Source organism: Acanthaster planci, linkage group LG19, assembly GCF_054643075.1.
Source record: "Acanthaster planci isolate LZ-2023a linkage group LG19, COTS_SCS, whole genome shotgun sequence".
Taxonomy (NCBI): domain Eukaryota; kingdom Metazoa; phylum Echinodermata; class Asteroidea; order Valvatida; family Acanthasteridae; genus Acanthaster; species Acanthaster planci.
In genome coordinates, this window is record NC_141795.1 from 1,621,038 (window position 1) to 1,634,982 (window position 13,945).

General features: G+C 42.9%; 1 protein-coding gene across 1 annotated transcript in view; it reads left to right on the forward strand.

The window, feature by feature from the left end:
* The first annotated feature begins 6,590 nt into the window (after positions 1-6,590).
* Positions 6,591-13,945, forward strand: part of LOC110973365 (adhesion G protein-coupled receptor L3-like) — a 35,540-nt gene continuing 28,185 nt past the window's right edge. Inside the window, exons 1-2 of the mRNA XM_022224135.2 lie at positions 6,591-7,086; positions 10,567-10,653. Of these exons, the coding sequence (XP_022079827.2) occupies positions 10,608-10,653 (46 nt within the window). The 5' untranslated portion in view covers positions 6,591-7,086; positions 10,567-10,607. The remainder of the gene's footprint in view (positions 7,087-10,566; positions 10,654-13,945) is intronic.

Below are 13,945 nucleotides of genomic sequence, written 5' to 3' on the forward strand. Positions count from 1 at the left end.
ACTCACTGACACGTAATTATTGGGGCTGTATATTTTTTATTGAGGGCGCTCTTCATTGTGGCCGACGTGGTACGTGACATCGTGCACTGGGCCTGAGCAGGCCGGGCATCGAAATTTTTAAAAACACAAATACGCTGCGGTAATCAGACTTGTATAGGAGAGAATTTTTTCTCTCTCTTTTTGGGGGGGAGGGGGAAGTGTAGTCCGATATTTCAACAGGGGAAGTTTCTCTGTTCTCTTTTTATCACTAAAACAAGATATTGCAAGTTATCAGTTAAACCACAAAAAAGAAAAAGAAAAAAGAAAAAACAAACAAAACCTTACGCAAGTCATAGGTTTGGTCCAGAAAATGAAATAAAGCCTAATTCTGCAGAAAAACTCCAATAGTTTTTAGGTCAACCATCACTGACAATGACGCTATGTGCACGTTTGTTTCCGGTTGGCGGATGTAGTTCTGTTGTTTTTCGTGTGTTGAATGTGTTCTCGGAAAGAGGAAGGCGCAGTTAAAACAATTTGATTAATTACGACATTCGTACTTTATGGATTCAGGGTTAATAAGAAAGTAGGATGTTTTTTCCGTTCCTTGTCGTGACTGAGTCAATTCCCGGGGTGAATTATACCCCAAACAGTTGCCAAAATCCGGCCGGTGTGGTCTGGTGTCATGTGATCTGTGTGCCGAACGACACGCACACCCATTCATTTCAAGGCCAGACAAAATAAGATATGATGCCGCAAACACGAAATTGAAAGTGCATCACTTAATTTGTATTAAAATGAAATTGAGGAAGGAACCGCCTCTCAAGGTATGCATTCGGCGGGTAAACCTGCGTGGGCTTTTCTTCTTAATATCGCACAAAATCTCAAGAAAAACAGTTCACTTCAGGACAAGAGAACAATGTATACTTTCAGAGAAAAAAAGAAATTAACCAAACAAGTGAGTCTGTTTATTGCCTGCGATGTCTTGGCGACAGCGTCGGTGTGATGTGATGGAGCTGAGCGTGCCGACGTCATTCGAGGAGACCCGGGTTCACGATCAGCTCAATTTTCCCGGGGGTCGGGGGCAGCATGCTGGCACGGATCCCTGAAAGACAAGCCGTATCGGTTTCAATATTCTTTGCGTAATATACGGCGAAGCTACCGTCAATAAATCAGCTCTGGAAGGTCCGGGGTGCTTCATGTAGGATCTAGAACCCACGTGCCTCTTGAGTGACACGCAGATGGAACCAGTCCAACATCTTTCAATATTCTTGAACAAAGGGACTCTGAACGAAGGACAACATGTGTGTCAAATCTTTACGTAGTCAGTTTGAAACATTGAGGGAATCATACCTAGTTGATTATAAACTCGTTACGCTAAATCCTAATGGCAAACAATCGGTGATTTTCGTCTTGTGGACTGGAACCACCTGTGATAGGCTTACAGTGTGAAAATCACCACGCTTCGCCCTTAGGACTTAGGCCTGATTTTGTCGCAATTTCAAAGACGTTCAAGTAAAACGGTATGCAAGAAGATGGAAGATGTTTGAACAGTACAATTCGAATACTTTTTTTTACTGTAGCAGTGTCACCAATCCGACCTATACCGCATGGGATCAAAATTCATTGGCGAAGAAGACTCTCCTAGCCCTACTGCAGATAGACGGCTGACCGTGGCAGAGATGTCAATAGAGAGCCCGTTTGTTTCACACCGATCTGGACCTCGATCAGTGATCCTAACGCTGGTCCGCACCATCCACTATGCGGGTTTGGTGTACGTAAACCAATGACAGATCCTTGTGAAACAAACGCGGCCAGAGAGAGGTGCGACATGAATGTCTTCCTTGTTGGAACCAAAATGGCGGATTATGCGTCGATGCACATGAATACACAATAGTGCATAACAGCTGCATGCTGTATTGTACACTGCGCTCGTCACCTATATGGCGCCTGAACAGGGCTCTTGGAAGGGCTGATGGCTCTGCACAGATTTTAGTGAGGGAAACTTCACACGGGGTGGCGGCTACCGAGGCGCAGAGCACTGTGGGTAAATTTCTACCAGGCGTGCGAGCTACGGTTCCGAGGCCATTTTTTGTTTGTTTTTTGTTGTTTTTTTGACAGACGTTTATTTAATGTTGTTCATACCATGGTTACCGAGTAGAAGATGAATTAAGTTTTACAATAGTTCGCCTTAGAATGTACAATGTCAAGCAGAAAGACAAAGCACACGTTAAAGAACAACATCTAGGTAAAGGGTGAAGCATAAATTTGCCTTTGTACCCTAACCTATTGACAGACATACATATTATAACATAGGACAATACAAGACATGAAAATGTTTTTGGCAATGATACACATACGGACAAACACTGACAGGCAGGAGATAATACAATGCATCAAAATACAATTCTAGTGGGTACAGGTGATGTATTCAGAAAGTATTAGATTTTTCAACTTAAGAGCAAATGTTAATAAAGTGGGCGCTGCTTTTATAGTTTCATGTAGGCTGTTCCAGTATTGGACACCACATTGTACAAGACTGTTTTTGTGTCATGAAGTTCCATTGGTATCAACATATAATTTCTTTTGAGAGGTACTTCTGGTATGATATGAGTGAACATTTGAGGTAAGTTTAAAGTATGATTTAAAATACAGTGGCAGCTTATCATTGATACATTTATACACATTGACTTAGCAAGTCTATGCTTTACAGCATTATGGCGCATGAACGCATTGTGTACGCAACACACCCAAAAAAACGTACATCTGGAAAGGCGCCTTTGTTGTATCTCATTGAGTTATTCGCCACCGTAAACTTTCAGCAGCTGTTCCCACTCTGCGGCAAACGCATTCTTTTAATTGTACTCTGTACAAAGCGTGAATTAGCAGGGCCTATAAGATGCCCTGTCAACAACTAAATAGCAGACCATCAACGAAGTGCATGAAACTGGAAGACAGGTTTGGCATCATGACGCGGTACAGTCAATCTAAAAGGGTATTTTCCGGAAAAAAAATCAAGGAGTTTCTGACGCCATTTTGTTTTAATTTTTGGGAGGAATGATGCCATGCACCATTTCTTCCGTTCGTGTCTGCGCCTTCACATCTTGCGGACTGTCCACGTTACAGACGGCCACATCGCATGGAACCTTTCTCGGGGCTCTGCTCATTGCATTAGCCTGGTTTTTGGGCTTGCCACCTGGGTTCCAGGGGGTGTAGCTCGGGTATGCAGCCGGCAGTTGCTGGAATTCGATTCGTGCATGTGTACAGAACCAGTACCAGGAATGATTCGCACTCAGTGGATGCCTCATTAAGGTATAGCAATCTCTTAATATTGATTTATATTAAGAAAATCATATTAAATTTAATGGAGTTGTTAATACTGACCAGAGTTCTTTCTGGGGGCTGGTACCATTCCAATTGTCAACGCCCCGAAATGTACGTATTTTTGCACTCATTTTAGGGAGTCCCTCCAAATATCACCCCCGGCCACTTCTGTCTTTATAACAGGTCAAGCAGGTCACAGAGGGCATATGATGCAAGATATGGGACGGAGTTAACCCCCCCCCGCCTTTGTGTTGGTCATTGTTTGATTGAAATCTCAGGAATTCTTTACAGACTTCTGGGGACATGTGTTAGGTAACGATAGTCTTCAGTGTGTACAGGGATTGGACATGTGGGGGGGGACCCATCGGCCCCATATCGTGCACGGTATCACAGAGGGCGCTCTACGTCTTGTGACCTATGTATTTCCCACAGAGCTGTACATATACAGCTTCTAAACGGTTCCGACATCGCCTGCGTCCTCAACATCCCGGTAGGTTTTCGTTTCATTTTTCCCTTTCTATTTTCTATACTTCAAGATTAAGAGAGTATGAAAAATCTACTCTGCTGATAGAAAATGGTGACGTTTTAGGGCAATTCTTTTTCCGCCGTTCTTCAGGTGTGGAGAAGCCATATCACTATAGTGGGTAAAAGAAGACTCCATTTATGGGCGAGATCGGAAGTGCAAGTGCGCATGGCGACATAGACAACGTCACCATGTAAGGCCGTGTCCGAAACGGGCTTCCAGAGCTACGGCTAGGTCTATTGTCTGCGCGTCTCCACGTACTTTCAATGGAGTGAAGACCTAGACCTAGCTCTAGACAAGAGATTCGGATGCAGCCTAAGCTCGCCCCCTGCACACGAGAGACTCGGAGCTAGAATGACACAGGTAGATGACTCGCCGAGAGCTCGGAATTAACTTAGAGGGTCATGCTTAATACATACACTTCAATATAAATTTCACTTGACGGTACAACATTTCCCACATTATGCTCACAATTTGTACAAAAACATAAGTGAATCGCGAGAGATGGCCATCCTATTTCTTCAGTGAATAGGACACAAAGATGCCTGCACCAACTTTCATCCAAGAAAATATTTTGCATGAGCCGGCCCTTCAGGAACAATTAACCAAAGAATTCCCGTCGTGCGTGCACAGCCATCCGAGACCCGCATCCCTCAAAAGCGTGCACGTGACGGCATTTGCTTAGCAATTGCGTCAGCATTTGAGTGATGTTCGTCAAGGTCAGACGTCATCCGGGAAGTTCTCGCACTAGTGTTGTTATACAAACAGTGCAAGCTGTTCCCTAGACAGGTCACGGGGGGATACATAAAGCTTCCCCGGGATCTGAAAGAATTTGACGTTCAGCGATAATTCAATCCTGCGCCCATTTTCACGGCCCTGAAGCACGCGATTCGACGTCGACAGACGCTCCGTGTATTTCGTGAACTTGGACCGTAAGCTTAAAGTACGGCAAAAGCACACATGTGTTATTAAGCACAACTAAGTAAGTATGCACCATGAAATAGTGCAAAAAATCAGCAAAATTTATGTTATAGTAGCACAAATTTTCTGCTAACTCTTAAGCAGCCCCATGAAATTGGGCCCTGCAGATAAAAGAAAAATGTTTTACAATTTACGATCCGCCTTGAGCAGAAGCGCACCCCCTCATAGGTTGAAAAGAGCCGTGTTTGTCGGGAGTGTTTATTTTGTTGGTAACGATGCGACTGCAACGCTTGCGTTTCATAGTCGTCCCTGAACCAGCGATGCGAAGCTCCTACCAAAGGAGCCTCCGTTGCTTGGAAAAGTGCACCCTCTCTTGGTCCAGCTCGGAGCCCATACACAAAAATATAAACCAAAGGAGCCTCCGTTGCTTGGAAAAGTGCACCCTCTCTTGGTCCAGCTCGGAGCCCATACACAAAAATATAAGTGTCTCGTACGCAAACCGTAAAAAGTATAACTACTGTCGACACTAACCTGGTGAGCGTACAATCTAACTTTGTTGGAGTTACATTACCCCGGGGCTGATCAAGTGAAAGGAAATAGTCGGGGGATTAAATGGACGTTGAGAAGCATAACACGGGAGTTTCACAAAAGCGCGCCTCCAAGAGTTTGTATTCCGCGTTGGCAATCACAATGCGCAAAGTCTGTCCACCTAGTGCTCGTTTGGAAACGGTCGACAGATTTCTCGCACTGTGATTGGCCAACGCATCGCAAACTCTTGGAGACACGCTATTGCGAATCGCCCGTATTGGCACGCCCTGTTGAGAGGATCCAAGGATATTCCTCCAGAAAAAAAAAATTGTAGAGGTGGTCGGAATATAAACACTTTCGGAAAACTTTTTCCGCATTGTGCGTGTGTGAAGAAAATAAAGGCGATAGGGGACCTACATACGCTCAAGACCTTCGCGAACATTAACGACATTATCCGAAAAGTCAACAATTACAGAAAACCTTTGGACAAAATCGGACCCAACATCATACTCCCTGGTCACGTGGTGTTACAACGACGGCTACGTATAGTTTTAACTCAAGATTTTTTTTGGTCAGAATAATCGGAATATTATGGTCGGGGAAATACGTTACGCTTAAGAGTTTTTATGCTAATGCAGATTTGTACACGAATTGTAACAGCAACAGCGCCCTCCTTTATCACGGAAAGTAGGGAAAATTTCAACGGGATTAGCTAAAATTGAAGTAAAATAATTTACTTACGTTTAAGGAGAGTACCAGGTTGCACAAACTATGTTCTTATGTAATATTAAGTCATGTGCCCTTTCGATATTTTTTTCTTCCTGCAAGTTATCACTAGAGGGAGCTGTCACTGGCATGTGTTTCTTGAGATGACAAGCCAATGATGACAACTAACCTGGGCAATGTTGGAATACACTGCGTGTAACTGGCATCCCTTAGCATAATGTCCTTTGTATGCTGATGCTCTGAAACACTGCAACATCTCTAGCATCGGTGCGCAGTGAATACACAATAAACCTGTCCATCTGTTACCGTTTACCTGATGCCTTTAAAGTGACAGGTGTAAATATGATGCATGTACATTAGTCTTGCAGGTTGAAAAATGAATGTGATACTTATGAATGATTAGAATATGAAATTTAAAGAGACAGCTCGATTTTGTAACAGCAAAAGTGAAAAATTCAGTTAACTGAATATTTGCTTTCGAAAAGGTACGATTCCTCTCCCCCACTACTAATTGAAATTAGTAACTATTTTTCATTACCAAATCAAACCAAGCATTTTTTTTCTCTTATACCGTATGCAGTAACAACCCAGTCAGTAACATGAGAGGTGTTTTGCCGAACCGAACCGCGCAGGACGGGAAATCGATTGGATTCGACAGGATACTCGCAGGGCCAATCACACAGAGTTGCAATATCCCGCGTTGGGAGGATGGATTGAGCGGGGGGAAAAGGGGATGCAGCGTAATGATGCAGACGGCAGCAGATGCGACCACGTGACCTTTCAGCCGAGCTAAAAATAGCCAGGTACAAGAGCTCTGGATAGCTAATGACATGAAGAGATGGAGGGGGGTTGTTATCGACAGCGCTGATGCAGAGCGTGGCTGGGCCAGGAATGCAGCTCAGCATACGCCGTAGATGGAGAGATGCAACTACGGCCGAGCACTGAGTGATGCGGGTTGAGCACACACACAGCACGACTTATAGATCATCACTTGGCTATTCCAGCCATCATCATTGTCGGTAGACGGCTGTGTTGGGAACCATTAACCAGACGGGAATCCTCTCCACATCCACGCTGGATTTTGACAGGTGAGTTATGATGGTATCTTGTTGTCTTACGATTAGTGTGTGTATGACACCGTACCTTTATCGAGACGGTAAACAGTGATAGATAACACGGCCGTCATTCACAGCGGTCGTGCGTAAATCGTGCCGACAAGATACTCACGATTTCCTTGGAACCCAATGTATAAAGACCACGATTCGTTAATTGTGATGAAATGAAATTTGATTATTATTACTTATGTACTTGTGTACCTTAAGTGCCACAGGTATTATTTTCATGAACGTAGAGTTGGCAATAACAAATGCCAATCCAGGCACTGAGAAAATCATCAATTTCGAGCAAATATCGAGTGTCGCTATTATTGATTCGAGCCATTGTGTACATGCGTACGTGCATATAGCATTTTCAGTGGTGTACCGGCGCATTAGAAGGAACGAAACGAACGCAATCATAGCATTGTGTCATCTGGAACACTTCTCAGCAAATATATCCGTTACTAATATATTCCTTGGCAGCATCTACTTCATTTAAGGTGTGTATATTCAATATGCAATTGCTCACGCCAAATTTCATCGAAGTATTTTTTTTTAGTAGTTGAATATTGAAAGCACATTATGCAGCGTCGACCGTCGCATCGATTTTTAGCACTTTCATTCTTAGCACTGTTGTTCCAAATTCCAATCTATAAAATTTCCATTCAGTATAATTTTTCTAACATATGCATATAAACCGTAGTTTGAGAAGGCTTTTAAATTAAGAAAGAGAATTGTTGGTGTTTGGGCAAAGGACATAGATTGAGAGACAAAGTTGTCATTTTTGTGTGCTCTAAATAGCGATGACCCTTCCATTTATCAAAGGTCCAAAATATTCTCGCGTACGGTTTTGAAAGAAATGACATCAAGAGTTGACACACTACAGCTGTTTTCTGAAATATCGGGCATGGAACTAGAATATAGTCATCACACAAAAGTCAAAACATTCTGAGTTCTTACCCTGTTGAGGTTTCATGTCTAAATTGGGATATGCCGCAAATACCGGTACGATAACAGTTGATTTGGGAACAGTTTGGTAACTTTGATCTTCTAAGTACACAACATCAGTTTTGCATTTATGATCTGCTTTTATTGCCATCCCAATTTAACTTCCATCAGTATTCCGATCTGGCTCTTAAATTCTCCTACCGCTCTGCTCAAACAATACTGTCATTGTCACTCTTCGTGTTTGCTACTTCCTGCATGTATTCCTCGTCTACATTATAATCTGTAAACAAAGTAATGGCGCGGTTGTGATCACTGTACAGTCGTTTCACTTTTGTTTTACTACCACGAGCGCGTGTCAAGATTACCCGTGGCAGGTCTTATTTTGTGAGCAGTGCGACTGTGTTAGTGTCAACGCATGCCGGCGAGACTCTTCACTGGCAACGGAGTTCACTTATGATCGAATTCATTTTATCAAACAAAATTAAAACCCGGCAATTTTCTCTCCTGAGAAAACTACTGCGTGTTTCTTTTATTGTGCTATGAGCGAAGAAACGGTAGTTATTTATACCTGGTGAGCGCGGTCAAGAAGGTCAGGAATAAAGCGCATGCTCGCGCATGCGTCTGGATCTGATTTTTTGAAAAAAAAATATTGCGCATGTTCGACGCACAATGTACATAAAGCACCAGATTCCAGGGCAAAATCGGAACAAGACAGCCTCTGCCTACAATGAAATTTCAAAAATAACCCAACCACTCAGACGCATCGACAGTTTGATTTCAGTGAACACCTGCCCGCGGGAGACGGAATGCACGTCGCGGTTAATTTCCAGGCGGTTGAATTTCACCTGCCCGATTAATTATAAAAACTGAATTTTGCCCAAGCAGCCTTGGCCGTCGATGCAGCAAGACGCCTGAATGTAGCTCGGAGCTAACTTCTTCCGACATTCCGTTTTCTTTAAAGAGACCACCATGCATATTTTTAAGCCACATATTTGCCTTCCGATTTGGGCATATATTAATAAGACGAACACGTTCTTCGACAGTATGTCATTATAAAGATTTAAGGTTGGTTTGTACCATCCATAACGTCGATGAAAAAAAGTATTATCGTAACTACAGGCAGTACAAAACACAGCAATCACAATAGCATCGCTAATCCAAAAATATCAGCGATATTACGACCAACTTTTGTAATTATGTAGTTTACTTGACTGGTATTTTTTTTCCGAGGGCAATTTTCGCTCACTGATTATTGTACATTTTTATCAGTAGGAGAATTTTGGAGTAACACGGGTTTTCATTGACCTTCAGAGTGACTTTCTATGTAAACATTTCTATGTCCCTTATGAAATAATGAAAAAAAAATCAGTTTTCCAATAAACAAGGCCCATGCACGAAATTTGCAGAAACAATTTTCAGAACCCTCGCTCGAAGGAAACCGCAGGACTGGTCAGTCTTACTTTATAATTTATTCAAGTATATACCACAAAATGAAAGGCGATCGCGTTTTGTCTTCGTTTGACCAGTTTCCCAGGGTTCGTCCGATTTCCAGTTTTACACACCACGTCACAAATGTGTTTGGCCGTTGAAAAGTACGGGTCAGATTCTGTTTCCCGCTCGTTATCACCGTTATCAAATAAAAGGAAACAATCTGTCCTCGGTACAAGACGCTGAGAAACATGTCGAGCAGAGAAAAAAAATCTGACTCGGGGGCCCAGCAAATTTAATTTAGCAAAAGGGCATCCGCGTCTATAAATGTAAAGCGCGGTCTATCTGAGGGCACAAGCAAGACCTCTTCCCATATATAGTTATCACGTATAGTGGAATGCTGTTCAGTATAATTCCCATGCCCCTCGTCTCTTTCTAGTACGACCGTGGAGGAATAAGAACACATGTACGACGATACGAAGTACTAAATTATCCCGATGGGGTAAATTGTGCCGATATCCCATGCCTAATTTTAGTTAGAGTTGATTTTTTGCATAAATACTTGTGAACGTTCACGAGGTTTTGCACCTTTCCATGTCAACCAGCCACTGCAATTGTGCAATGCTGTAAAATCTTGATGAGGAAACCTATTTTTAAGAAAAAGATTCAAACAGGATCTGAGAGATTTGAGAGCTTTACGGAGAAAAAGTACAAAAAGTGACTTATATTATGAATCATATCGTAAAAAATTATGACTATATTTTTGCTTAATCTTGCGTATTTTGATCATTCATAACACCTAATCAAGAGATTTGTCGATCGAGCTTAATTTGATGAATCAACCGAAACAACTGCTCTACGAGGCACGCGACAGCTTTTAGTTATTTCAAATGAAAAAAAAAACCTTCGTTCTTTCAGTCTATTACTTTATTTATAAGTTAATGTCCAAGTTCAATGATTCCATTTAAAAGACATGCAGTAGAACACCTTACGCGGGAGACGACATTTTCCAATATGCTTAGGTGTTCGCTTCGGCAGGAGCGAAGATTTTTAATGATCGATTTTGATCATGTGGATGTTGATTCACACGGACAGGTCGAAAGAGGCAGAGGGAAATACGAGCTGAAGCCATCGCCATGTGGATGCTACTGTTGGTGACTTCCCTGCCATTGGCCGATTGTGGTGAGTAGAGAAGAATTTTTACAGCGTGCGCGTCTTACGATAATATGCACTCTTTGGGTTTAAGGACACAATTCATAGATCAAGCAACTGATTTCTACACATTACAGCACATCTTTCGCAGTTTAATCACAGATTACCGGAGACACTAGATTAGTGTTGTATAATTAAGCCCTTCGAAGATAACGAATGGCCATTGTTAACCTTTGTGCGTCCAAATGTATCAACCATCTATCACAGTTATGAAAAATTAAAGGTGCCATTAAGATTCATGTAATTTGCATAGAAATTAACAGGAATATTAAAAAGGATCCCCCTCCGGTGGGGATATGTACATTATGATGAAACCCCTTATCCCCAAAGTGACCAGCTTGTTTATCATGCAAACAACGTCTGCCCTTGACGAAGGCGACAAATCAATTTACCGAGCGACAGTCGGTAAAGGACGTCAGTTCTTCCGCGGAGAAATCGAGCATGCCTCACGGAGTCAGATGGAAATTGGCTTCCACCTGCAGCTTAACTGAACCCGAGATGGAACTGGCAAGATGGCTCAAGTGTGGCATTGCTCGTGCAGCATTATGTCAACGGTGCAGCAGCCAAGTTTGTGTTATGATAACCAACCTTTCTCATCGTCAGTAGTTCTCCAAATTATCACACGCGTGAAGAAATCGCACTTTGGAAGGGGTCAAAGGAAGATTCAGAATACAGATTTATGACAATTTATTAATTTTAATGGTTCTTTGTATAGGTGAGAAATGATCTACATACATTTGTCCTCGGTCTAACAACCCCCCCCACAAAAAAATAAAAACAATTATTCGAAATAATTTGCACTGATTTTGCGGAATATTCTAAAGAGTTGTATTTAGAGGCGAAATATTCAAATTAAGTTCCTGCAGATAGTTGGAATTCAAGGTCTGCAAACTATAACCGAGTCATGGCTCAGTGATTTTGTTATAACTGAATCGCGGTAATTTGAATGCATATAACGACGAGAAAAATACTCTTTATGAGCCCCAAGCTGGGCCAAGGGAGGGCGCAATGTTCCTAGCAACGCTGGCTCCTTTGTTCGGAACTGCACCACGCTGGATCACGAGCGACTATGAAATGTACGCATTACGATCGCGTCGCTACCAACAAAATAAGCACTTCCGTCAAACATGGCTCTTTTCAACCGATGAAGGGGTGCTTCTGCTCAAGATGGTATCCTTTGACCCATCACTTAACTTTCCACGCAGTATTTTTTGCTCGTAGAAATACTTAAAGAGTTTAAGACTCTTAGTCTTAATAATGCCGGTATTATGAAATCTTCACGATTTGTTTTCACGACGTTGAATTTCTCAAATGTTCTTAAATGGTTTTCTTTCTTAAGTGTTGAATTTTATTTGCAAGATGACTTTTTTGTGAATGCATTTATGCACACTATTTTCTTCAGCAGTGCTACGAAATCCCTTTCCCTAATGCTGAAATGAACTGGCTTCGCCAAAGAACCACACAAAAGTTTAAAAAATTGAGTTTGTCATCTATGGACAGTCTTCCGAGTAGCTTTTCCTGACCTTTTGTACAAAAAAAATGCCCTGAAGATTGTTTTACTCTCAGATTAAACGGATGGTCACGTTCGCCTTCTATCGATTTTCAAAAACTTCCCTGTAACGCGCGGGTTGTTAAATTTGTGCAATTTAACATTTTATCCTTCAAAATTCTACTTTGCACGGACAGCCTCCTTCACTAATGAAAGACACAGTTTGAAGTTTGTCCCCTTCGGCCTGCGATATAGAAACACCCTACCATCTGGAGTGTATTTAATGACTTTCCCAGCGAGCCATCGACAGTTTCTTGAAGTTACAAATAAATGGGCCGATAGTATCGAAACAGCTGGAAGTTAGCAGCTGCCATAAGAGCAATACACGTACAAGAACTGCTGCCCATACGTCATCTGGTGTCGCAAAAGTGCTAGCCACGAAGTTATTTCGCGACATCTTTGCCAATGATTCACCTCTTAAAAGTTTCGACAGCCACGCCTGATACCAAAGCTCAAAATGGAGCAATGGTTACAAGCCATTGGCTGACTTGGGACTCTCGGTGCGATCCTTAATGGTGTAGTCTTTTGCCCCCCCCCACGCCCTTGTTGGATGTGCGGATCTCTTCAGGATACAAAGTGAGCTTCTTCAAGTCCTCACTGGTTAGAAGTCGTTTTAAAACAAAAACACGGGCAATATGTGCTGAAGTACATGTATTAGGCACCACGCAACCCACAATGCTTTGCGCGTCCGTAGCTGTGACGTACCTCCTTCAAAACTTTTTGCGAGAGGAGGTTAGTCCAATCTTTGTAAAGGCAGCGGGGACGAGTTGATCGAAGTCCTGGCAGGACTTTCAGGGACTGCGAGTTCGATCTGCTCCCGGCCTTGATCTGATCGGTCGTTCCCGTTGTGATGCCGGTCCTCGCGCCGATGCCGAACTCGAGCCAACCACCGGACGGGCTCCCAGAATGTCTGTACCACTGCTGACCGATAGTCGCCGTTGGTGGCGCTGTAAACCAGCGTGTTTACAGCGCTGTGGATCTGTAACAAGATGATGACACACAGGCCCAAATCGTGCAGGCGCTTGTTGTACATGATAAGCTCAACTGTAGGCACCCGCAGATTTAAAATAGCAAGCATCATGATGACGTATGTGATTTCCATTGAATTTAGTATGAAAAAGATGGCGTTGTTAATAATTATCGACCGGACGACCTTTCCAACTCGATGAGTATGGCTTTGTGTCCGGCTGGCCGTTTGACGACGAAGTATGACAATTATAGCTGAGTAGGAAAAAAAGGTGACGGTAAAAGTGACCAGGTAGAAGATTAAGAAAAAGATTCCATAGGCTTGGAGCACGAATATTGGGTTTTGGTCCAATCCGAACGTCGAGATCGAAATCACACTGACACAAACAGCCAGTAACCAAAGTGTTCCCGACACCTTGGCAGCTCGTGCCTTGCTGGCCGTTGCTCTGTGACTCAGTGGTCGACGTACGGCGGACAATCTCTCAACCGCTACGGCGGTCACAAAACAAAACGAAGCGATGGTCACACCGGAGACAAGAGATCTGATCACATTCACAGCGAATGGCCTGATGTTCTCCGTGCCGATCCACGATGCGAACATTCCCAAGGCGAGGAAAAGGGTGTCGGCCACTGCCAAGTTGCCCAAGTAGATGTTGATGATCGTGTGCATAGATCTCGCCCGGACGGCAGCAGCGATGAATAACAAATTCAACACGATTCCAGCCGGCATAACGATTTTACCAATGA